This window comes from Primulina eburnea, chromosome 3 (genome assembly GCF_022965805.1).
Source record: "Primulina eburnea isolate SZY01 chromosome 3, ASM2296580v1, whole genome shotgun sequence".
NCBI classification, from domain to species: Eukaryota; Viridiplantae; Streptophyta; class Magnoliopsida; order Lamiales; family Gesneriaceae; genus Primulina; species Primulina eburnea.
The window spans coordinates 560,632-586,916 of NC_133103.1; the positions used below are offsets into that span (position 1 = coordinate 560,632).

Sequence of the window (26,285 nt, forward strand, 5' to 3'; positions counted from 1 at the left end):
TAATATTCAGAAAGGAAAATTAAATATTTAAAACAATAAATCTTAATGGAGAAATTTAAATTAGTTTTACCTTCACAACATGCTAAAATCGTTTACAAACGTCAAAATTGGAGGGTCCCTTTGCGTGAATGAGGTTTGAAATTCGTATCCGTGCAAAATCTTCTAAAATCTAGTCATTATCGCTTTTTATTGAGAGTGATATTATTTTAAAACTCGTTCTTTTTTAGTTTACACTTCATGATGCATGTTTCGTGTTTAACCATCAAATAAAGGTTATGTTTCTTGGTTAATTTAAACTACAAGTTTCTAAAAAATCTTTATTTAAAAAACCATATATTTTTTCCTTAGTCGAATATAGGCAATCTAAATTTATAGATGCTAGCAGAGTATCGAATCAATTTTAAATTTATTCGAAAAAAATCGAGAATTATATAGCGATAAAATAAAATGTAAAACCAAAGAATTTTTTCTCTTTATTTCTTCCATCGTATATAGATCAAATAATACAGAACTTTCAAATACATTTTATTGGTGAAGAAACATCAAGAATTCAATTAATTTCATATTTCCTAAACGAAAAATTATATCATATATTTTTTCGATGAAAAGATTGTATTATTTTTGGCGCTGCGTAATTAGCTTCTCATCATCCCGTACCAGTGGTGGTCAGCCTATTAATAGGTAATAAAACGACCAATTTTTCAGATTTTTTGTATCTTGAATTTTTATTTTTATTTTTTATTTTTTTAAAAAAAAGGGAAATCTTATTTGTTCACAGACAGCTAAAATAAATTTCAGGTTCGTACAGATAAAAGTAGTCCCACTTTGTTTCCGCCACCAATCTCTAATATATATATATATACACACACAGAGACATATAAACTATCTTTGTCTACAGTATTAAATGAAACCCACAGATATTTTTCTGTACAATTCACATGATATCAGGTAGCATCCATGTTAGATGCAACTACAAATTCAATGACCTTTTTTTTTCTGAACCGATCAGTTATCAATTTATATGAAACATGTACATCACTCACTCCTTCTTTTCCAGTCAAGTTTTTTCTATTTTGTGCTGCAAAAATCTTCATACACAGGGTAGGGTCATGTTACAGTCCAGTTAATGCACATTTGACATCGAGTTGCAAAGATCCGCGACTTCTCCCTGCAACTCTGCTAAGGAATGTTATGACCAAGTATCTGACTGTTATATTTTCTCTAACTTTAATTAATCGTCCAAGGTTTTTTGGAATTTTAACTCAGTGTAACAGCAACTGAGGATTTTCCAGATTTTAAGAGACACTGAATCATCGAGAATATGCAGAGAGTATAACAGAGATGACGCAAGAATTAAGAGTTCACAAGTATGTTGTTATCTCACTTGCTAGCAACCAGAATTTGGATGATCAAGATTTCTGAATTTATGAATGTTTTTATTGTGGTAACTATATAATCAAAGAATGTCGCCAAATCAGACGGTCATATCACATATGAATTTTAGGTACTCGTTCTCAATTGTAAATTGAATTTATTCAGAACATATAATGATACAAAGTTGCAACACAAGCTATACTTCTTACCCCTTTCTCCTCTTGTGGCTCAGCACAAAGTCGTCATCTTCGTCATCACTTTCATTTACACGTTTTTTTTGTTTAACTTCACCGGATTTGGGGACCTGCTGCGGCTTTTTGGAACTCTCTGGTTTACTTGATATGCGGGATGGCAGCGGAGATTTTATTGGATTACCTGTTCGAAGTTGCTTTTGCTTCCTTTGCTTTTTCTCAAATGCTTTCTTTGCTCGTTCGGGTGACAGCAAACCATGCTCCATCATCCTGTAAATATGTGAAAATTATCCATCTATTCTTTGGACCAACTTGTTTATTAGAATGTTCAGAACAAGGTGAATAGTAATTAAAAAGCGGAAAAAGACAGATGTAAAGAAGTGGAATAGTCGTAGAGTAGTTTTGAGCATAAGAATAAGCAACTTGAAAAAAAAAAATTGAAGTTCCCAGGAACATACAAGCCATGAAGCAAAACATTACATCAGTAATAAAGTGCATTTTCAAACAATCACCGACAGATCACGAACACGGATGGATGTGGCAAGTAGCATCATTGCAAATCACGAATTCCAGAGCTAAAGTTCCGGCAAGATGGAAATTAATTCCTTTATACAGCAAACTATCTAGTGTCAAACATGTTTCTTACAGACATTTTAGTACAGATATTATTTAATCGTATTCCTACACTTTTAGATTACATTACACTCCATTCTTTACTCGAGTATATGAAGTAGTAATCCCATGAAAGAGTTCATGCAAATCGCACAAAACTTGAAGTGGCATTGTTCTTGTTCATGTCAATATGATGTGATATCCCAGGAGTCAATCCTATGAATCAGCATAGTAAACATTGATGAGTTACCTATTGTAACTGGGAATATGCATCGCAAGATTGAGATTTTAGTTACATGCTTTGATTTCATTTTTATACCAACGTTGGCTCCTCCATCCCCATTGAGCCAACAAGCTGGTCAGTACCCAAAAAATGCATTTTTATCCTTGCACAAGAGAAAACTACTTGAAAACTGACATCAAACCCTAACTTCAAGAACACAGCAATCTCCACCATCACAGTATAACTACATATACATGTGATATTTCCACTCCAAATTTTTCTAAACAAAAGAGCCACTGTGCACGAATAGAAACTAACCAAAATTCGGCCATTTCACTTGAAGGTATTTGCTTCGATAAGGATTCATAGAATATCCTCAATGGTTCTCTCTGTCAACAAGAAGCAGCAAAATCGAGAAAAGTAAGGACTGGTTGTGGCATAATTCGTGATACAAAAGACCAAATAGCTGATACAGAACCTCTTCAGGAACATCAAATTTCTGCCCTGGCAAGGAATAAACTTTCTTCACCCTGGTTTTGGTCACTGTTTTCGTAACAGTTTTTGACTGACGCGAAGTTTTGCTTATCTTCATTTGCTCGTGCCACGTTGAAATTCAACAGGAGAAAAAAATAAGAATGTGCAAAATAAACACTTGACAATAATCAACACCTGATGCATCCACCGGGGGCATATTAGCAGAGAGTAGTTCAAAAATTATAACCCGGAGCAACCAATTCCAATATTAAACAATTCCATTTCTAACAAAAACTAGAACGCATGTTGGCTAAATTTGGAAAATAACATAATCGACGCAGAAAATAAAAAGATTAGATCTTGGAGGCTTTACATGCTCAAATAAAAAGTCTTTAATTTGGTAAACCATAAGCTTCATCAAATCAAAATACATCCGCAGCAACAAAATGATATAAAGAACAAAGATTTCAAATTCAATGGTAAAAAAGCGGCAATTACTGAAAATGGGCACCTCACGGCAAAAGGGAGAACACAAATTAAAATTCAATCCACGAAAGCACCAACCAATCTTTCAAGATTTCAGGTAAAAACAGTACAAATAATAACAAACCCAAATCGGAAGGAAAAAAAAATTAGTCCTTACATTTAATGGGCACCTCAGCTTTGGCTTCTATTGATAAAAAGATGGCAAAAGAGGAACAAAATCGAAAAATATAATGAAAAAGGAACAAGTTTGGAGATCAATACATACGACTTTGGATGCATTATTAGTGGATCTGTACTTGGCATGAGCAGATTGCTTGATTGAGATCTCAGAAACTTTCTTCTTTGATTCAATAATCTTGGATTTTACCGAAGATGGTGATGGCCCATCTCCTATTCCGGGCTTCACTTTGACCAAATTGCTTGATTTTGTATCAGCTGCCATAGATTTTGTTCTGGGTTTAATCCTCAAATCTTGTAAAACCCGTCCCTTTTTTTATCTGATAAATCCGTATTTTCTAGTCAGGATTGTCTCTTTTTCAGGAAAAAAGAGTGGACAGGTGGAAAAGAGACAAGTGGAAGAGTGATTCGAGGATACTTTTACTGACACATTTCACGAGGTTTTAATTTTGAAGACGTAATGTCGATAATTAAACATATCTAATATATTAATAAAGAATAACTATATTTTGAAATAGTATCAAGAATTTATGTCTATAAAACGAGTCAATCTTATATATATTCACAATAAAAAGTAATATTTTTTCATTGACGATCCAAATAATTGATCTGTCTCGTAAAATACGATCAGTCACACAAGTTTTTGTAATTAATAAGAACCATTATTGTATATGAGGTGAACATTTTAGCAGGATTTAATTAGTCTGAATGCAACACTTTATTTTATTTTGAGAGGTCTGTTTACAAATTGTTCTTGGGTATCATTTCATATATATAATCCAATATGTTTATAAAATCATGAGATAAAATTGAACCCATATATTCGTTTTCACTAAGGAATGGTTCTAAATCAGCCATCGATTATTTTTCGAATTACATTTTTTATAAATAAATAGAAAATTTGTCGGTATTTATTTTTCTAATTACATTTTTAATATGTTTGCTAAAACACAAAATAGATTAGAGTGAGTGTAGGAGAGTTCGTTGTTGTCACATTCATTTTGTGATTGTATGTAGCGAAAGTTATTAATTTCCTATTTTCGAATTTATACGTCGGCAATCGTAGTAAAATAAATTTGATACAAAAACAGGATAATAGATATTCCACAAAAAGTAAAAGAATTAAACTGATTTGAAAAGACAACACAGAAATATCGAATATAGAAGCTAGAGTGATTCACAGTCTGTTAGTAGAGAACAAGTAATTATAAGTATTATTTCAACAATCATTTGTAATCTAAGGCTCTTTTTCAGGCCTGAGAGTATTACAGTAAACTTACGGGATGATTTTTCAATAGGTGTGGCCATTTCATGAAATTTCATATCTATTGTTTTTAAAAAGAGTAACTTTAACACGACCCACGACTCAGGGAACAGGTCCAGGAAACGAGATAAACATCAAACAAATGAGCACTTACAGATTTGCAAGTGAATCAATTAAACGGAATGAATTCGAGCCATGCCTTGATAAGCAAACAGTTGCAGTTGTTTCAAACAATGGCTATAATCACAAAGCCTTGAGCTCTCTTGCTGGAGAAAAGTGCCATCACCCAATAGAAGTAAACGAATGCAAAATATACTTGAAAAGAGTACCTTGCATTGCTTCATTTCTCCAAATAGTGAAACCATTTTCTATTTGAAATATCATGAGAGATGGTGAATATTACTTTGAATTCTGATCCAGGACCAAATTTTGGCAGGACCTCAAGATAGACCAAAGAAAAATCAATGAATGTATCAATTTATAAATTATTGGATGGGCACATTCCGTCATATTTATAAGCAATTGCCAATGAAATCATTAGGATTGAATCTTGTTCTGTGGTGAACCATACTTCTGCATATCAAATCATATGTCATATACATAAGGAAATCTAGAAAGAGACATTTCCCAGTGATTTCCATTGTATGATTAGCATCATCTTGCAGATCCTGATATGCTTTGTCCAATATCATACATGTCATTTCGTCAAACTCAAAGGAAATCTCAATCAACTTTTGTCCCCACATCACAGTCCTCTGTGGTAGCCCTTGCTTGCGTAGATTAGACAATAGTAAGTTAACAGTTACCAAATCTGGAACAAAGGCCATCTTGAGCAATTTTCCTGTCAGGATCACTGCACGATCCAGTACATCATAACAGATTCCATTCATTAGAGTGTTGTAGGTAACAGTATCTGGAATTATTCCATCAGAGATAAGCTCATCAAGCATCAGTACAGCTTGATTCATTCTGCGGCTTCTGCAGAAAGCATGAATCTGTATGTTATAGGTTGTAATATCTGGTTTCCATCCAGTAGAATACAACCTATTCGCTACATTTTCCGCATTTAACATGTCAAACTCCTTGCAGTATCCGCTGATCAAAGTGTTGTAAGTCACAATATCTGGGGCTAATCCATGTTTGAACATTGCCATGTAGGTGTGCATGGCTGACATCATTCTTCTCTGTTTGCAGAACCCATTCATGATAATGTTGAAGGTGATTACATCAGGTAACAGGCCTGTACATCTCATCTGCCTTTCCAACTTCAATGCTTCATTAAGTAATCCATTGCTACAAAAGCCATAAATTAAGGAATTGTAAACAAAATTGTTAGGCACGAGTCCTTTTCCAGTCATTTTCAATAATATATCATAGGCTTCTTCAACAAAACCAGACTTAGAAAGTCCATCGATAAAGGTAGAAAAAGCAACAGCATCAGGAGCCACTCCCAGTATTTCCATTTCTTCCCACAGCCTCCGAGCTCCCACCATGTCCCCATTCTTAAAATATCCATCTAGAATCACTGTAAAAGCCACTTTATTGACCGGATAACCCTTTTCTATCATCTTATACATAAGATCTTGGGCTTCCTGGAGCCTTCTCACTTTTGATAAACCTAAGAGCAATGAAGTATATGTGGAAGCTGAAGGAATTAGACCATATGTCACGATCATCTTATAGACTTCAAAAGCTTTGTCCAATAATCCTACTTTTCCGTAAGCAACGATGATAGAATTAAATGCCATTACACTAAGAGGAATCCCTTTCTCCAATGCATTCTCCAATAATTCCAATGCTTGATCTAGTTTTGTAGCCCAACATAGTCCTGCAATAGACACATCAATCAATGAACAATCGGGAACCACTTCCATCATCGAAAAGTCCTTCAGAAATCTGTCCCCATCCTCCTCCTTTCCGTACTTGTAATGCCCTGAAACTAAAATGTTAAAAGTGATAATATCAGGGGCCACCTCCTTGGTCCTCATGTCTTCATAAAGCATATCTGCCTGACTAATTTCTCTTGTCTTAACATAACCATCCATCAAAGAATTGTACAATGCAGTGGTTGGGAACACACCCATGTCCAGCATCCCATCAAATATTTTTCTTGCTTCCGTAACGTTACCCTCCTTGCAAAAGGCATTAATAACTGTCCCACACGTTGCACTACTTGGGTAGCAACCATTTTCAATCATCAAATTCACCAAATAAAGCGCATCCAAACTTTTGCCCCCGACACAGTAAGCATTGATCAAAATGTTATATGTATACACATCCGGCTCACAGCCAAACTTCCTCATCAATTGTAGTAAACTTTCTCCAACCCTAACAAACCCTCTTCTACAAAAGCCAAGAATCGCCGCATTGTAAACATAAATTGAGGGTCGAGGTCCTTTATGGATCATACAGCTCAACAACTTCCACACACTACCATAATCACCAATTCTCAGCAACAACTTTATTAGCTCGCATACTGCTGATAAACTCGGTTTACAACCAACCTCCCAAATCCTATACAAAACCTCCAACGCACAGGATCCCATCCCCACATTGGTAAAAGAGCGCATAAATGAATCAAGAATAAAAAAATCTGATTCACTTTTATAGTGCTGTCTCCACACAACCTCATAACTCCTAACTTTCCCTATTCTCCTAATCACCCATGTCAGCAAATCTTGAGCCAGAAGTCTAAGGTATTCATTCACTAATAAATGCACAGCAATACAACATTTTTGAACTATGATTTCTGAAGTGTCTTGAAATACAACTTTGAAAAACGCAACCCCCACCTCCCTATTTACAAGCAGTTTCATTATTTTCACAAGGATAAAAGGGCAGAAACCGCAAGAAAATTCCTGTAAAAGATACCCTTTTCGCTGTTTGATAATTCTTGAAATTCCAACGGTGAGTTTACGCCTCTCGTTGGAATTAATCGGAATGTTGAACGAGCTGCAACAACCCCTGAAAGGCGAAAATTGTAGAAGAAAATCGAATTTTGGACCAACATAACGTAACGTTGAGCTGTTAGAATGATCAGTTTGAATGGAATGATAGTTTCTTAGCTTAGAGAAACGAAGAGAGAGGAAGTGTGTAAAAGCTTGTGAGCTGAGGGAGAGAGAAAGCGGCCACCAGTACCGAACCTTGCGATTTCTATGCACAAGGCGCAAAGTATCAATCATCCAGAAGCTCGCCGCAGAACTCGCCGGCGATCGATCTCCAGAGAATGTGTCGGAGGAGGAGGGTTTTAGCTTATGGGCTTTACAGCTGCCTTTTGGCAACGTTGACTAACCACTTAAATAAAGTGGGCGGAACTTGGTCAAGTAAGACAATGACATGGGCTGATCTATGGGCCTAATTTATATGGTCCAAGTAAGAATTGTGGACTTGTCAGATCTGGTTTATTCCCGGCCCTAACAATTTACCACCTATGCACCACCACATGCTTTTATCTGACGGAATTTCAGAGCTCCTCGGGCTACCGTTCCGCCCCGAAACCCGATAGACTTATCTGGGTATCCATCAAACCCTAGCTAAACCCTACTCCCAGATCAAACAACATTTTCTTGATAACACCGAGACATGGATTTAGAGCGAGAAGGTGGACGTGGAGCCAACCAATTGAGACCACTGGATTGTTCCCGCAACGTTCTGAATCGAGCTCATGGTTCTGGTAGCTGTTCTCATGGTACAATTGCCTATTCAGGACCCACCCTACTCTTGCCTCCTTAATGTCAAGTTCTTTTCCGCTTAATGGGTTCACTTGCAATTCTGTAACTGATACATTGTTTGATGCGTATTTCGTTATCTAGACCTGTTCCCTCTTAATGTGTTTTTTTTTGGTGGGGGGGGTGGTGTTAAAGTTGCAATTTTTTTTTGAATTAATATGTATGAAATTTCATGGAAGGATCATACCTACCGGCATCCGCTCGTGGACCCGATGAATGTTTCCGTTACTTGTGAAATAATATAATAGAGTAGTTTTAATGGTTTTGAGCAAACGCTGTCCTGTACTTGATTTATTTGTTGGCTAGGGAAAATGGTTGTTGAAAATTGAAATGTCACGAGTCGAGCCTCCTTGGTCACTAAGTGTTGACTGCATTATTGATATTATGGTTCTTTTTATCTCCGAGTATTAAGGTTTTTGGTTGTCCTAGGGGAAACCAGAGTTCTTGCTGCTGTTTATGGGCCAAAAGCTGGGACGAAAAAGAACGAAAATCCTGAAAAAGCATGTCTTGAGGTCATTTGGAAGCCTAAAATTGGGCAGATTGGTGAGCTACTTCTAGTATTTTCCTCAAAGTTGGCATTGATTTTCTGGTTAGGATAACCATGTGGTTGGCAAAGGAAAATAGTTTAAGAAGCTGGCATTACTTACTAAATGTTAAATACACAGCAGAACCCGTTCCTTTTTACTAATAAAATTTTTACTTATTATGTTTACCGCAACTGAAAATTTTTGCTGAGGATTCCTGTTGTTTTCTTTCCTTACTAGATTATCATCCTCGAAGTAAAGCTAAAATATGTCCGATTATATCCCATTTGACTTCTTGACCTTGGGTCAAAAATTTTCAAATTAGGTTTGCATCAACCTTTATTTTCCAATTGAAATCTATATGAATGCTGGAATTTGTATAAATATAGGGTTTATAAATGTGGTTGATACCTGATATACTGTAGTTTCCAACTTTCAATGTTCAAGTTTAATAAGAACATCTACTTTTTCAGGAAAAGCAGATAAGGAGTTTGAGATGATACTGAAAAGAACATTGCAAAATATTTGCCTTTTGACTGCTCACCCAAATACCACAACATCAATTATAATTCAGGTGAGGCAAATGGTCAGTGAAGTAAAAAAGTGGCTTGTCCTATCTCCTTCCTAATGAGTTTCTGAAATATTGGCGTCATAAATCAAATTTTACTTTGCTTTAGTGTTATTCCATCTCAACACAGTTGACTTTCCTATACTTGATAAAATGTGATCACATGATTAAGAAATAGGTAATTTTATTGGAAATATATTCGTTAATTTACCGGTCACAGTTTTGTGATTAATTTGAGAGAACTAGTTTTGTGACGGGCGAATTCTGACCACGTTGAGCTAACAAATTTTCTGTCTAAGATTCTCACGCTCTTAAGCCATTATGAATTTAAACACGAACGGTTTAGCAGGGGGTTTAGCAGAATACAATCACCAGGTGTATGGAGATAGCTAAACTGGGTACTAAACAACACATTTGAAACTGTTTCAGTCCATAATTTGTTTTAGTGCCTAAAGCATCTCTCTCTTTCATGTGAATTTTTAGTCTGTCATTTGCTACAATATTTATTCTTTGCTCTACGTGCATTATCAGTTTATCATCAAACTTATTGCGTGGATTACCCATCTAACAGGTTGTCCATGATGATGGTTCAGTATCCTTTTTCAATCATTCTTCTTTTTATATGCAATATCAAAACAGTGAATTGGATTGTGAATCTGCCGTTTTGCTCCACTGGATTTTACTGTATTTTCAGGGTATGTTAGGGGAACCTGCTTTCCCCCTTTGTTCTTGGTTTGAAGCTATGTTTTTCAGGTTTCCGATGGTTTTTCTTTCTTTACTCCATAAAAAAATTTGATCATACCATTCCGTAGAGATATTGCCCTTCACTCTGTTTCTTCTTCCGAGCTCATTTGATAGGGTAGAAATTGGCAATTATCTATCTCTAGCATCGGAGAGAAATTATGCAATCTTTTAGCAACAACAATATTGTGTATTTCTTTCCTGTTTTCTCCAAACTTTGAAATGGGCAATTATCTAACTCTAGCATCGGAGAGAAATTATGCAATCTTTTAGCAACAACAATACGATGTGTATTTCTTTCCTGTTTACTCCAAACTTCCTTAACTAAGCTCTTGCAAGCTTCTTCCGTGTGCAATACATGCAGCATGCACTGCCCTTGTAGATGCTGGAATCCCTTTGAAGTATCTTGCTGGTAATCCAATACATGCCTTTTCTTCATCTTTGTGCTCTGATCTAATCCAGCCTTACTAAATTATATGAATTATTAGCGGTTAACCATTAAGTGTCGCAGTTGCCATTTGTTGTTGTCTGGTGGAAAATGAGCGTATTATTTTGGACCCTAACAAGATGGAAGAGCAGGTATTTCAGCTGTACCTTTTTTTAACTAAATTTTCTGAAAATGGAATTTTGCAAGTTACTGCAATGGGAATCACGTGACTTGTGTTGGTGCTATTATCTTTTGAACTTTCTGTGATAGATAATAAAATTAAAATGACCCTAGTTCAATGTTCATTATCTGTGTGTGTTTATTACTTACTGCTGGTCTCCTCGAACATCTTTTTTGGTTTTATGGCAGAGAATGAAGGCATTAGTACATCTGGTTTTCCCTAGCCCGGTTCAATCAGTGCTGCCTGAAGGATCAAAGGAAGATGGGATTATTACCTCTCTTTCACATGGTGTGATGACAGGTTGTTGTTTTACCATTCATTCGAGTAATAGGAATGATATCATGCATCTCTACACGCTGACTTTCATTTTTCTTTTTCATGTGTCTGATTTTTACAGTTGATGATTACTTTCAATGTGTAAAACACGGTCGAGCCGCTGTCGCACCGCTGTCTAATATTCTTAAAAAGAAATTACAGTCACAATCACCTAGTAACCAATCTGTTGCTGGTTGAGATCGATCACATCTAATTGTTATTGTATTGCCTCTGATTTTCTAATTCTCTGGAGCCCAGACGTTCTGTTGTACTCTTTAAGGCAATGTAACTTTCAGTGCATAATGTCAGAAGCTTTGGTTTCACTCTTTATCGTGTTAAATTAATTATTATTTGCTATGAGATTATGAGCATTTTGGGTTACTAGGAAAATACACATGCATTGCATTGTGATTGGAAAAAAAATAAATTAAATAAAATAGAAAATTCACTGTATTCAACATTTTGGCATTTAATTGATTAGGTATTAACTTTGAAAATTAACATATATATATATATATATATATATATATATATATATATATATATATATATATATATATATTCAAATATTTTATTTCATAATTTTAACTACTTTCAAATAATTTGACTTCTTTGATTCGACATGGCTATCTATACATATCTAATATCCATCTCTTTATATCTTGTACCTTCATAAAGGGCAAAACATTTCTCTTGTGATCAATCTCATTACCACCCTATTTCGTTATTGCTTTTTACTCCTACAAATATTTGAACATAAAAAAATGCCTACCGTTGATGCTTAATAAAATGTATCCTATCATATATATATATATATCGTTTTTTTATATAAAAAAAATATTTATTATATACAATAGTAAACAAGATTTATACATATACTTCTAAATATTGAATAATTTACCATTTTTTATGCGTCTATATCCAAAACAAAATAAAATTAATCAAAAATTATTATACTCCTACAAATATTTGAACATAAATAAAGAAATGTCTACAACTAATGCAATATACATGAAACTGCACAACTAAAATTGCAATTAATAAAACTATCCTAGAAAATAATCAACTACGTACAAATACAATGAATTAAAATATCCTAACCAAAATATCCGGAAAAGACGCTAATGCCCCTACATGAATTTTGACAAATCTAGAAAATTAAGACAATCAACAATTCAAACTTTAGGCATGCAAACTCATATTAATTGGGGTTAATAGTCCTATTCCTTAAGTAAACACGGCCTAATAACATTAAACGAGATTAGATATTAGATTAGGTTAGGTATTAGGTTAGACTGGCACCAATGCAAGTAGTTTGATGTGTTTATATAGTTTGAATTTGAATATCTCATACATTCCCAAAATTCAATTTCATTTTACCATTAATATGTCTAAATGCTCGTAAAAGTTTTTTAAAAATAAATTAACAGACACAAGCCATAACCATTCATCTACATCTAATTTGTTGGATGACGCATTTTAGAATGTTCTTCGTAGAAATCCAAAATTAAATCAATAAATTTTTATTGGTTAAAAGTCTATATATATTATATATCACGTACGTAAGAACATTTTAATTCTTTTTTTTATTTGTTTGGTGTAATGTGAATTGAATTCACCGAATTAGAGTATTAAAATAGTTTGTAGCAGCGCTTTTTTAAATAAAAAATATATGTATAATTTAAGATTTTTTTAATTTATTGAATCACGTGCATCTCTAGCTGATTATATTATTCTTGGTGTTGTTGAAACAAGAAAATATTACATTTTGGTAGAAATGTAATTGATTATTATCACATGCATAATGGTACTAACCTCGGGTCATAAGTTTTGACGGCCAAACTGCAATAAATTTAAATAGTCTAGCTTTGTTTATTTCAAAGTAGCCAATTCGAGTGAAGAAGCCAACCAGAACAAACAAATAATGAAAATGATGCTCTAATCTGTTTCTCAAATTTACAACTTGTGTGATATTTTTGTGTGCTTCCAAAACAAGTGAATCAAATTTTGATTTCTTGCTTGACCATATAATCGAGTTCATCATAAATCCAACGCATAATGTTTTTAAAGAGAACGCACATTTTTTTGATATCGGAGAAGTAACATTTCACGAATATTATGGAAGTAAACGCTCGTATACTATAAAATTATTGAAATGTTGAGAACGGGAGGACATGAAACGAGGAGAGAGTTCTCTCAATGTACGTGTTTGGTCCGTCTATTCCAACCTCCATAAATGATCAACGTATTTGACCAGCAACCACACTCACCATTCGCGTTATTTTGCCAGACATATAAGTGAGTGATATTGGGTACCGATAGTTAAAGAAAAACATGATGACTTACACTCGGTCTTTCCAATCTACCGTCTGCACACACAGATCAACTCCTTTATCTCACAGATTCGGCTCATTCGAATTCCCAATCCCATCTTTTTTCAAGGTACGTACGTATATCGTGTCATGTTTTGCTCCGTAATTTGAAGCGAACACAGAAATTCATGACTTTGATTCAACACACACACACACACACACACATATATATATATATATATATATATATATATATATATATATATGTGAATATTTGACACAGTCATTGTGGATTTGGTGACCTCTGCAGCCGTTGCTGAGAGATTTAAAGGACAACAACTCAGTCGGAATAAGGGATGCCCCGAAAATAATTAAAGAGGCTCCTGTTAGATTGTTAGACTCTTTTGTTGATCTGGTTTTTGAGTTTGTTGAACAGCCATTGCTCCCTTCTCAGGTACATACTTAATTTTCAATAACTGGCAGAGTTGATTTATAAGTTTATTTCTTATACTGAATACTGATTATTTATTTATATACGCCAATTATATATACAAGAGCAACTTTGCCCCAGTAGAAGAAATAGGAGAAGCTGTTAATCTGATCTATGTCCAAGGAAGTATACCAGATGGTTTTCCAGAGGGCGTTTACATAAGAAACGGTACTCGTAGACCGTAGTCATGTAAATGCATCGGTCACATTGCTTGATCTTTCTTTTAAACTGAAATGTTAGTAAATTTTCAGGATCCAACCCTTTATTTAGAGAATCTCAATCTGCAGAATCCGTGTTTGGAAAAACAAGTAGTGTGTGGGTTGAAGGAGAAGGAATGCTTCATGCTTTGTATTTCAATAAAGATCGCACCGCTGAACATGATGGCGGTGGCTGGAAGATAATTTACAATAACAGATACGTCGAGACGTCCACTTTTAAAATCGAAAAAGAGAGGAATAAGCCATGCTTTCTACCAGCTGTGGAAGGGAATCCATCTGCTGTTATATCAAGTTTCATTCTTAATCTGGTAGACTATGGACTAGTATTTGTATGTGCAGAAAATTAACTGATCGATCGGAGAAATGAGTCAAACTTTTGATATGTTGCAGCTAAGATATGGCATGCCAAACAAGATCATGAGCAATACCAATATAATTGAGCATGCAGGAAAATTTTACTCCATTGCTGAGAATTATGTGCCTCAAGAATTTGATATCAAAACGCTCGAAACTTTAGGCGACTGGGACGTTAATGGAGCTTGGACTCGCCCATTCACAAGTCATCCGAAGGTACTTATTAACCAGATAGCCTGGCTCATGCAAATAAGACTGGACGATGAATTAATGGATCATTTTTATAAGGACTATTCTATTTATATTCTCTTGCATGTGAATTTACGACGACGTACTGCATTCTATATCTATATTAAAGTATGTTGCAAATATTTATATATATGAGGTTTATGTTTGAGGAACACAGAAAGCTCCAGGAACAGGTGAGCTTGTTACAATGGGAGCTGATGCCCAAAAACCTTATTTTGAACTAGGTGTCATCTCAGGTACATTAAATAAATACAAATTAATGTCGAAACATATATCTATATATATATATATATGTTACTCATAAATTCTATTAAGACATTTGGTCCAATAGAGTACTAATATGTAAAATATTCTCTTCTTGGCCTAAGCCGACGGGTCACGACTATTACACAAGGTGGATCTCAAATTCAACCGAAGTATCCTTACCCATGATCTCGGGGTCACTAGAAGGTGATCGTCTATCTCATGTTTTTGCACGAGTTTTGTTGTAATCGAATTTTATGCAAAATTTACGTACTTAAATCATCTCGAATATCTCTAAATCATCTCGAATATCTCTGTTGCTTCCCAAAATAGTCTTGAATATGCTAATGTTGCTGCAGGCTGCATGGTGATAAAAACATTTACATGCATGGTGAAAAATAATGCATGCATATAAATATATAATTAATTTAATGCATGTTCTCAGGTACAATGTGATATTGGATTTTCCACTGATCGTAGACTTGAATCGGGTTCTACGAGGAGGCTCGTAAGTTTTACTGACATTGTAATTTTTTTTTGACAATACACAATAATTTTACATATAGGTTGAATTTATATATAAATAATAATTTTTAGAAATATTTATTTAAAATTATAGGTTGATAAAGTATGAGAAAGAAGGATATTCAAGAATAGGAATATTGCCTCGTTATGGTGATGCCGATTCAGTCAAATGGTTCCAAGTCGAACCCCATTGCTCATTTCATGTGATCAACTGTTACGAGATCGGCGATAATGAGGTAAATTTTTTTATATATATATATAATGGGGCTAGAGGATTTATTTAACTATTGACTAAACATCTCACGCAGTCTTCGACTGATTATATATTTATCTCGTGAAAAATGTTATAGTTTAAGGTTTTGCAGGTTGTGGTGATGACTTGTAGAGCACGAGAGTCAATCATTCCAGGGCCCGATTTAGGGAGGAACAAGTTGGAATGGTTCTCAAAGGGATTCAAGCACGTCGACTTGGTGGAAGAAGAAGATGATGATGATGAAGGGAAACTCTTCTCCCGGGCTTATGAATGGAGATTGAACATGAAAACAGGAGAGGTTACCAGACAAGGACACCTCACCGGAACTGAATTCGCCATCGATTTTCCGATGATAAACCCTAATTTTACGGGCGTTAAGAATAGATTCGCTTACGCACAGATTGTCGATTCTACAGCAAGCTCCGAAGCAGGAATGGCAAAATATTCAGGCCTGGCAAAACTTTATCTCGACGAGAGATCAAAAGTTGAAGTTTACAAGGTAATTTATAGTAAACAAATTAATAATGCATGTTTTCTTGTATAATACATACAATTTGTTAGCAGACATTTTTGTTTCATTTAACGTATAACTTTATAAAAAAATTATATATATATAGTGAAAAATCATTATGTCATCTATATATTGATCAGAGTGAGGAGAATCAAAGCGCAGAAAATATGGTAAAAATTGAATATCATATGTTTCCGAAGAATACATATTGTTCAGGGTCTGCTTTTGTTGCTAAATCTGGATCCACTGAAGAAGATGAAGGGTGGATCATCACTTTCGTGCATAATGAAGATACAAATAAATCTGAGGTACTGAATAATATGAAAATATATTATATTTAGTTTAATCAATGTTTTTTTAAAAAAAATTTTAATTAATTTTGCAGGTGTATATTGTGGACGCAAAACAATTTTCAAGAGAACCCGCGGCCAAAATTCCATTACCAAGTAGAGTGCCCTATGGATTTCACGGATATTTTGCACCGTCGGGATAACATGGATGTGGAAATTTCGATATATATCCGATATAAGGACCCCTTAATAATGGGATTTGAGCATAATTTTAATTAGTTTTTATTGCCTATAAAGACAAATAATCATTAAACATAACATATTATCATTCATTCCTGATCGCTCTATATATATGATCATTTGTGTATAATCGAAAGAGTACAGTGAGACAAATAATAATAAATGTAAGTGGTTTAATTGTATATTGCGTATAGCTGAGAAAGTAAAATGATGCAATGGATGGTATAAAATGATCGATTAGGGTTGTGATATGATTCGATGGGTTCAGTAGAATTAAAGTAAGCTATTGAAATGATGTTTTAATTAATCTGAATTTATAATTTGTTCAAAACTTTACTCCATGTTTAAATTGAATTAGGTCATAATGCAACCCAATATTTCATTTAGCTGGATTTTTATCACATTTTGATTACGAAAACATCGAACCCGCACTACAAGAAAAAAGACTTTCCGCACCACGTCATCAACAGCGTGCATTAAAAGCACGCTACGAGCAGTGTTTTTATAACCGGACCGTTAATCGAACCGGTCAAGCCTTAAAAAATGGTTCAACCGGTTCAACCGGTTCGACCGGATCAATAAAATTAATATTTTATTTATTTTATATAATAAATAAAATAGTAAAATATTGATTATTTATATTTTTATAGTTTTTATTTAATTTTTAAGATGAAAATTACAACAAATATCAAAATAAACATCACTTTTCAAATTCAAAAATCCAAATTACACATAACATGTAACCAAATAGTGATGACCAAATTTAAGTGCCCAAGTAAACATCAAGATTAATTATAAAAAAGTAGTAAACATCAAGTTTCTTATTAAAAAATGTAATCAAATAGTGATGACCAAGTTTAAGTGCCCGAGTAAACATCAAGATTAATTATAAAAAAAGTAGTAAACATCAAGTTTCTATTAAAAAAAAGTAAAAACCGTCGCTATTTAGCGACGGTTTGTTTTCAAACCGTCGCTATATAGCGACGGATTTTGAAATAACCGTCGCCGATCTCTGGGCAATTTTTTTTATAATTTCACAGACCCGGCCGGTTCCTGAAGACCGGCCGGTTTCCGGTTTTTCCGGTTGAACCGGGTTTTAACCGGTTTTTTCCGGTTAAACCTGTTTTCCGGGTTTTTATTTATGTCCGGACCGGTCTGGAGACCGGTTCGCGGTTGAACCGGTCCAACCGGCCGGTCCGGTCCGGTTTTGAAAACATTGGCTACGAGTACTACTTTTCACGGCGTGCACCCACCTGTGCGCCGTTAATAGTGTCGCACTTGATACTATTAACGGCGTGCATTAAAAGAACGCTGCGGATAGTACTATCGACGGCGTGCATATAAAGCCCGCTGCGGATAGTAACTTGATACTATGAACAGTGTGCATTAAAAGCACGCTGCGGATATTACTATGGACGGCGTGCATTAAACGCACGCCGTGGATAGTGATATTTGCAGCATGTCTTTTTGTGCGCTGTTAATAAATTAAATGTATTAACAACGCACAATAAACGCACGCCGTTAATAATATTATTAACGACGTGTAAGTTTATGTGTGCTGTTAAAAATAAATCATTTTTTTAAAAAAAAATCGTATTCAGACATTAACGGTGTACATTAATCGCACGCCGTTAATAGTATTATTCACGGCATGCATATTATTAGCACGATGCCGAAAATTAGCTCGAATTTCGATTTAAGGCCACATTTAGCGACGGTTATCTAAAACCGTCGCCGATTTCATCGGCGACGGCTGCGGAAAATAAGTTTGAATTTCGATTTAAGGCCACATTTAGCAACGGCTTACAAAAACCGTTGCCGATGTAAATCGGCGACGGTTAACCGTCGCTAATAGACATAAATCGGCGACGATTTACTTACAAACCGTCGCAACAAAGCGCCAATTATCTATTTAAAGCAGATCTCCATTCCATTATCTTCCACATCAGTTAACAACACTTATAATTTTTCTCTTGTTAAATAACATTAATTTCGATTTAGATACCTGTTTTTGTTTCAATTTTTGGTTAATTTTTTTAATATAATTTTTTATTAAAATTTATTAAATTATAAAAGTAATTTTTTTTTTATATTTACGCAAAATTTAGCGACGGTTTTTGGAACCGTTGCGAAATTTTAAACCTTCACATTATTTTAAGACCGTGGCTATCTTAGCGACGGTGTTTAATTTCAGGACCGTCGCTGATATGCGACGATTTTATCTAAAACCGTCGCTAGTATTTTGTTTTTTTATGAATATTAACGGCATACGCAGGCACGTTGCGAAAAGTAGTATTAACAGCGTACATATTATCATTCATTCATGATCGCTCTATATATATGATCATTTTGTGTATAATCACTCATGATCGCTCTATATATATGATCATTTTGTGTATAATCGAAAGAGTACAGTGAGACAAATAATAATAAATGTAAGTGGTTTAATTGTATACAGCTGAGAAAGTAAAATGATGCAATGGATAGTATAAAATGATCGATTAGGGTTGTGATATGATTCGATGGGTTCAGTAGAATTAAAGTAAGCTATTGAAATGATGTTTTAATTAATCTGAATTTATAATTTGTTCAAAACTTTACTCCATGTTTAAATTGAATTAGGTCATAATGCAACCCAATATTTCATTTAGCTGGATTTTTATCACATTTTGATTACGAAAACATCGAACCCGAAGCCTTACCCCAAAATCTGAGACTTGTAGCTGCTATTTTATTACAATCAGATTTTCAACCTGATACAGACAGCAAATATTATCCCAAAACCTGAGACCTTATAGCTAAGATTTTATTACAAGAACCTCAATAAAAGAGACCGCAGATGAAAACTCGTGCCTGCAGAGTGGGTCCAATCTCCACTGACCGATCAGGCCCAGGAGACCTAGCTGGGTTTGTGGAGGCTCATCAGGCAGAAAGTCAGACCAACCCATCATGATCCAAAGGCCAGCAACAAATCACCACCAGAAGTGGTCTTTTAAGCAGGATTGTTTAAAAAATCTTCGTATATTAAACATTTACACAGCAGTATCCCATAAGAAAAACATAAAGAAAATTGAGCATTACAATTCATGTATCATTACAAGCCAGGGGGCCTTAAGGAAGGCACCAAGTTAAAAAATCCTTCTACATCAACAGGAAGGGCAACTGCACGTCTCAGAATCCCCGGTGTATGAGTGTTGGCCTTCCATGTCTCGCACCACGGCCCGCCTCCAACTTCTACCGCTGCCATGTCACTTGTAACATCCAAAATAACCTAACCAACGATGAGGAAAAAGATTATTTAGAATTACCTAACCATTTTGGTGGTCTGCATATGATTTAGTTCAGATTGAAGAACAAAGATATACCTTTCCTTCGATTCCATCGTAACGTTTTTCCCACAATCTGAGTCTTAAGTGCGCAAAGCAAGTGTCTCTGCAAGCTGGAGCAAACCCTGCCTCTGAGGTGGGAGCACGTAATGTTGTATCGGGTTCTTTTGTCGTTGCTTCCAGTGCCACCTGCTCGAATGCGATTAAGAAGTTAGACCGAATCCATCAGTGACATTCAACAAGTAAACTAGATCATTTCTTACAGTATTCTGACACTAGGTTACCCATAGTGAAGATTTATGAAATCAGGAAAAAATGACATAAATGTTTCATACCACGTGTATTCCATTATCTGCAGAAATACACCACTGGCCCCATTGAGTAACTTCCCAGTTGATCATTCCATTCCAGGGTACAAACTCATAGAAAGTCCCACCAGAATGAACTCCAATCTGCATGAAGAATTTGATATATAAATCATACTTTCCAAGAAATAACACGAACTACCAATAGAATAATCGATGGACAACAGCACACAATGATAACTTCCAGAATTCTTTCATGGAAACAGTCGTCTTCTGGACCAATTTTTCACATCAAGCATAGTTCATGCAACTAAAAATAGAACGTTTAAATAGAACAATGATATTAAATTTGTAAATAGATGATTACGACTGCGGCATTTTCATAAGTTTCACCCAGTCCAGGCAGCTGTCTCAATCCACCGGCAGCAGTCATAGTAACATCTTCAGTTGCACCTTCAAAGACATTACACTGCACCTGTAGACAAAGCCAAGCATGCACTGATTAAAAACCGGACAGAAAAAAAAAGAGGAACCTCTAGAGGCCATAGTAATTACATGATCTCCGCCTTTTGATTATTATCTTTTCAAGGTCTTTTGTTGTAGTCACAATTCATTAGGTATCATGAACTGTAACATATCTTGGATTCAGATTGCTTCTTAGTTAAAGTAGGTAAAAATAATGACAAGCAACAAGTCCGAGAACATGAAACGAGTACCCAGAACCACTTTGTAGGGAAGCCAACACCCCAATTCTTTTCAGAATATGATGGAGCATTTTTGAACTCGTACCTTTTATCATCCCACTCAATCCAACCTACAACAATAACAAATCCGGGTATAAAAATGAGATCTCAAGAAGAAAAATAATTATATGCAACATGACCCGCACAAAAAGCACCAAATTGAAAAGGTGTATGTGGAACCATAGCATGAATCATTACTTCCCAAGAGGCTGGCTACAAAAATGGCAAACCCAACAGGTTAGCAACGACACCCAAGTGTAACAAAAACCCCGTGCATCAAAATATAGAAAGATCTCTATCAATATTTATGTCACAGTTAAGACATTAGTCAAAATATAGAAAGATCTCGGTCAATTCATGCAAAAGAAAATACAAACCAGCACCTGTTGAAAGTCCGCGTGACATACATATTTGCCAATAAGGCCCAAATGCAGGAAATACAGCAAGCCATCCAGCTGTGGACTTTTGCTTTGACCCAACATTTCCCCATCCATAAACAGGACGTGTGTTGTACTGCCAGCGAGCAGTCTTTACAATCTTAACATAATCAGTCCTGAGAAACAAATTAGACCAAAACATTAGCACCTAAATGATCAAATGTGCGAATAAATTCAAACACAGGCAATGAAACTGCATTATTAAAAATTACTGCAAAAGCTTCTCTTTTACAAGTGCTGCATTCCAAGATTTTAAAAGAAACTTTAAAATGATCGCAAAAAACAACTATTGTGAACCGACTGGATGTAACGTCCCAGATTCGACGACTGTCCTCACTGTATCAAGACGGATCTTTCCAGCATGCTTATGTCCTCAATCACACGGACCCTGGGAAACTTCCCGGGGGTCACTCATCCCAAAATTGCCCCAAATCAAGCACGCTTAACTTTGGAGTTTTTATGTGATGAGCTACCGAAAAGAAGTTGCAAATTTTCGATAGCTCATCACATAAGAACTTCAAAGTTAAGCGTGCTTGACTTGAGGCAATTTTGGGATGGGTGACCCCCTGGAAAGTTTCCTAAGGTGCGTGTGAGTGACGACGTAAGCACGCTGGAAAGATCCGTCTTGATACAGTGAGGACAGTCGTCGATTCTGGGGCGTTACACTGGAAGCAGCATATATCATACTTAAATCCACATAATCATACAAAGTTGTCCGAGCCTCTAAAATTAGCTATCGTCATTCTTCGGAATTTCAAAGTTGTACCCCACTTTTAGACACTTCAATAAAAAACATACATATATACATAATAAAAAAAATAAGATGCAGCATTTACAAACTTGCATGTGGAACATGCATTACCTTCCATCATCACGAATAAAGCCTTGGTGCCACAGTGGGGTGACCTGGAAACCCTCTACCATTCTTTGGTTGAATTCCTGAACCAACAATTCAACACACTAATAAAATTTTGAACTTCGAAGAATGATTGCTAAGATAAAATCATTGTGAGAAAAAAGACCTTTGAAACCCCACTCGAAAAAAGTTAGTGGGATGGTAGGGTCAGAATCAAAGAGGATATGTTTTAGAAATGAATAGGTTATTCAATCAAAGAAGCATGAGAATATCTGAATGGTTTCAAGCAACTTCGATGCTGGATCATTGCAAGAAGAAATTGACCAAATACAAATTAATCTTGATATGCATCAAGCAAGAGAAGAAAAAAATATATCAGTGAATGAAGGGGAAGCGTGCTAACCTGAGGAGGGACCTCTTTCTTTGGAGGCAGCATGTTCTCACGACCTAGAAACGTATTTCCAAGTGACATGTCGTCTCTTTCTATCAATGGAGACAATGTTAAATAGATTGCAAAAAATTATATCATGATCTGAAGAAAGAGAGCTTAAATACTTATGACAATTCCACGTACTATTGAAGTTGGTTCACTATTTAGTAGAAAAAATACATGGAATACGCAGAACTGGAAATTGGCCTATGTATCAGAACCAACAGATACAGTACTGGTGATAGTTTAGAAGCACAGATTGGATGTGAGATGAAGTCGCAAAGCAAATTTACTTGCTAATTCAAAGGAAGATATGAGTGATCCGTGATGTTGAAAAAGAATCTGAAACAGGGTACAAGCATTAGCACAAAAATGTGCTGCCAGATTACTTTTACAACATGAAGAAGGTATAATGAAATTAGTGAACACTGAGCTTATTGGCATGATACAACAAAATGCTAACAAAAATTTGGACATGATCATATGCAATCTTTCTTGCATTGAAAATCAACAATGGCTTTGAAGCTTCTATGAAGATAGATAATGTTTATTTTACAGCTAGCCTTACAAAATTAAGCGTTGCTTGACCAAAAAAGGCATTGCTCTACAAATTAACAGGCTTCATCGGATCATAATAAGACTCACCCGCCCAAAAGTTGTGAGATTCTTCTGCATATTGACAAATATACTTGTCATCTGCCCCCAGAATTTGAGCTCCAACACCTGTAAATCGAGGTCCGTATTGTTCCTCTTCCAATCTGCTCAATTTCTTGGGGAATGCTGGGTTTTGCACAGAATACATGAAGCAAAAACTCTGCCTCAATTCTGGTAGCGAGACCTTGAGATACCAGCCTTCAAAAAATTTTCGAGTGGTTCCATCAAAATGGTACCTGCAGTGATATGTAAAGAATTCTACCAGAAGAAATTTTATTTCAATTTTACACGACACTTATCGAGTAATAATTATTTTTAAGTGTCAACCAGGTCATAAATAAATATAATACAGCTTGTATTGACTCAATATCAGTTTGAAATTTCATCAAGACCCCATAAGACAACAAGGAAAACCACAACCTTCTTTTACAATGGAAACAATTGTGTCTGTCATGAAAAAAGGAACAAGTCATGCTAGCAATGATGACGAACGACATAAATCGTGTCATATAATTATCAAACAAGACTTGCAATATCTAAACCGTATTAATAGTAAATTGAGTACGATTAACTTCGTAAATCCACTGATCCATCCAGATGGACTAACCTTGTTTTGGATGGATCAGAATAATTATTATGTGTAGATTAAACTATTATCTCGAAATATTTCTTCCCTTAAAATCTAGCTAGCTCAAAGAAAACAAATTAAGCCAAGCTCAAACGTTCAGTCTAATTCAATTAATTTCTTTGCACCAGTAGCATCAATTCCTTACCTATTAGCATAGAATACATTTGCAAGATAACCCATTTTAAAAATAAATATTTTTGGTAGAGAACAACTGTATGAGAAATTAGAATGTTAAAGTATGCTACATTTGTCGTTCTGGGTTGGCAACGGTTGGCCATGTAATCCACTAATAAAGATTTGAGCAATCATAATTTTTGCACACCAACATACATCGCTTGGTCCGGCAGTTTACTTACATTAGACAAGTTGAGGCTAACTCTAACTCTCTAAGTCCACTACAGTATATTGAATTTAAAGAGGAGATTGCGCAAAGTGTTCACAACAAAACTTTTAGCTTTCTCCCAGTGCATGCATTCCCAAGGCGGAAAGTTGACCAAATCAAAAGCGGGCGAATCTCAATCACCACCATAATTGAATATAATATATTTACACAGGGGAAAAAACTACCCGCTGTGAGGCGTTCGAAGAGGACGATGGGCAGGCGTAGGTTCGTAAACAGATTCTACAGCTTCGGTCCCCTTAAAATCAACATTTACTCCAGGATTCTCTTCCATGGAGTGATTAACAGAGTTCGCAGTCGATACGGATTTGATTGCAGTTGAGTATCGTGATCTTCTGCGGAATCGCAGCTCCGCAAGAGAAACTTGAGGTTTTGCTGCACCAACAACAGGATTTACGGCCACGATCCATGGATTATTGGCGAATGCACACACATTTTCCATTGATGAAGTCTGTGAGGAAAGAAGGATGGTGTGGTTTAGCTCGGTGGGTGGGTTTTAGCGCGAAGATAGACACGAGGCTCGACACTTGGCGTGGTGATGAAGTGGTGATTTGCTTTACATGGCGCAATCCAATTCACAGAACATAGTTTATTCAAATTTCATATAATAGGATGCGTAACCATTTTGGCTTCCAAAAATATTCTTGAAAATAGAAGGAAAAAAAAATGGATTAGTATATATTTGCCATGTATGGGTGCTCAATATTTTTTGAAAAAATAAGCCATCTCTGCCATAAAGGCCCTTCTGCCCATGAAACATCAAAATTCCTGGTATTTTCAATTTTTTGATCATTTTAGAGTGATTGTAGAGGTTGAATTTTGTGAGACTTAGATTTTCTCGCTCGAATAGTATGCAAACACTAATAAAAATAGTTGAGTACATGGATATAAATGAATCAAATCGTCTACGAGTTATTCGGAGTTCGGCTCGATAAAAAACTCGTTTAAGTTCGTTTGTTAATCATATCAAGCCAAGCTCAAGCTCGATTTCGAGCTCAAAAATTTAATCAAATCAAGCTCAAGTCATATGATATTCAATTCGCGAGCTCGTAAACATGTTAGATAATAATATCATATGCTCGCGAACTCAAACTCAGACTTGTTTAGGTGGCTCGTAAGCTCGAGCTCGACTCGTTTAGATGACTCATAAGTTCGAACTTAGCTCATCTGTTAGAGTACTGTATTATTTTAAGATATTCAATAATATACTGAATTTGTCTTTTGAGTTATTATTTTTATTGTTTAGGTTATTTATAAATAAATTTACATTTTTATGTCTAATTTAAAATTAATTCATATATATATTTGATTTTTAACAAGCTCAAACTCGAGCTCAATTATATGCTTTACGAGCTCGAAAACGAGCCGAGTTCAAGTCATGCTTGTTAAACATGATAAACAAACTATTAATGAATCAAACTCGAGCTCGGCCTGATTGATATTATAATGAGCTTTTAACGAGTCGAGCTCGAGCTTTTCTTGAGTCTAGTAATTTTAAGATAAACCGAGCTCGAGCCTGATAATAGAAGCTCGAAT

General features: G+C 35.3%; 5 protein-coding genes across 8 annotated transcripts; 2 read left to right on the plus strand and 3 right to left on the minus strand.

Moving 5' to 3' along the window:
* Window positions 1–1,464: 1,464 nt before the first annotated feature.
* Window positions 1,465–3,948, minus strand: LOC140825031 (uncharacterized). The gene is made up of 4 exons (XM_073186501.1): window positions 3,626–3,948; window positions 2,879–2,986; window positions 2,719–2,789; window positions 1,465–1,835 (listed from the first exon to the last, which is right to left on the minus strand). Exons 1-4 carry the CDS (start codon window positions 3,800–3,802, stop codon window positions 1,580–1,582), a joined length of 612 nt encoding a protein of 203 aa, XP_073042602.1. The 5' UTR covers window positions 3,803–3,948; the 3' UTR covers window positions 1,465–1,579.
* Window positions 3,949–4,878: 930 nt separating this feature from the next.
* LOC140825032 (uncharacterized) lies at window positions 4,879–8,123 on the minus strand. 2 transcript variants are annotated; one of them, XM_073186503.1, is made up of 2 exons: window positions 7,945–8,108; window positions 4,885–7,765 (listed from the first exon to the last, which is right to left on the minus strand). In XM_073186503.1, exon 2 carries the CDS (start codon window positions 7,615–7,617, stop codon window positions 5,314–5,316), a length of 2,304 nt encoding a protein of 767 aa, XP_073042604.1. In that variant the 5' UTR covers window positions 7,618–7,765; window positions 7,945–8,108; the 3' UTR covers window positions 4,885–5,313. The 2 variants fall into 2 exon arrangements, with proteins under 2 accessions (XP_073042603.1, XP_073042604.1); XM_073186502.1 differs by having other exon boundaries at window positions 4,879–8,123.
* A 124-nt stretch (window positions 8,124–8,247) lies between these two features.
* Window positions 8,248–11,613, plus strand: LOC140825033 (exosome complex exonuclease RRP46 homolog). Its single transcript, XM_073186504.1, has 8 exons — window positions 8,248–8,489; window positions 8,959–9,072; window positions 9,527–9,627; window positions 10,193–10,213; window positions 10,702–10,774; window positions 10,874–10,941; window positions 11,159–11,270; window positions 11,368–11,613. The coding sequence occupies exons 1-8, from the start codon at window positions 8,384–8,386 to the stop codon at window positions 11,481–11,483; spliced, it is 711 nt and encodes a 236-aa protein (XP_073042605.1). The 5' UTR covers window positions 8,248–8,383; the 3' UTR covers window positions 11,484–11,613.
* Window positions 11,614–13,505: 1,892 nt separating this feature from the next.
* LOC140825034 (carotenoid 9,10(9',10')-cleavage dioxygenase 1-like) lies at window positions 13,506–17,043 on the plus strand. Of its 2 annotated transcripts, none has more exons than XM_073186507.1 (12): window positions 13,506–13,727; window positions 13,908–14,051; window positions 14,153–14,255; window positions 14,375–14,613; window positions 14,696–14,875; window positions 15,066–15,144; window positions 15,277–15,358; window positions 15,597–15,659; window positions 15,771–15,912; window positions 16,042–16,428; window positions 16,581–16,748; window positions 16,826–17,043. In XM_073186507.1, exons 1-12 carry the CDS (start codon window positions 13,620–13,622, stop codon window positions 16,931–16,933), a joined length of 1,803 nt encoding a protein of 600 aa, XP_073042608.1. In that variant the 5' UTR covers window positions 13,506–13,619; the 3' UTR covers window positions 16,934–17,043. The 2 variants fall into 2 exon arrangements, with proteins under 2 accessions (XP_073042608.1, XP_073042607.1); XM_073186506.1 differs by having other exon boundaries at window positions 13,507–13,727; window positions 14,339–14,613; window positions 16,826–17,042.
* Window positions 17,044–19,955: 2,912 nt separating this feature from the next.
* On the minus strand, window positions 19,956–25,344 carry LOC140825036 (tocopherol cyclase, chloroplastic-like). Of its 2 annotated transcripts, none has more exons than XM_073186509.1 (10): window positions 24,917–25,344; window positions 23,713–23,957; window positions 23,041–23,120; window positions 22,644–22,720; window positions 21,728–21,897; window positions 21,318–21,415; window positions 20,969–21,076; window positions 20,632–20,748; window positions 20,336–20,485; window positions 19,956–20,241 (listed from the first exon to the last, which is right to left on the minus strand). In XM_073186509.1, exons 1-10 carry the CDS (start codon window positions 25,189–25,191, stop codon window positions 20,065–20,067), a joined length of 1,497 nt encoding a protein of 498 aa, XP_073042610.1. In that variant the 5' UTR covers window positions 25,192–25,344; the 3' UTR covers window positions 19,956–20,064. The 2 variants fall into 2 exon arrangements, with proteins under 2 accessions (XP_073042610.1, XP_073042611.1); XM_073186510.1 differs by lacking the exon at window positions 24,917–25,344 and adding an exon at window positions 24,706–24,880.
* Window positions 25,345–26,285: the final 941 nt, after the last annotated feature.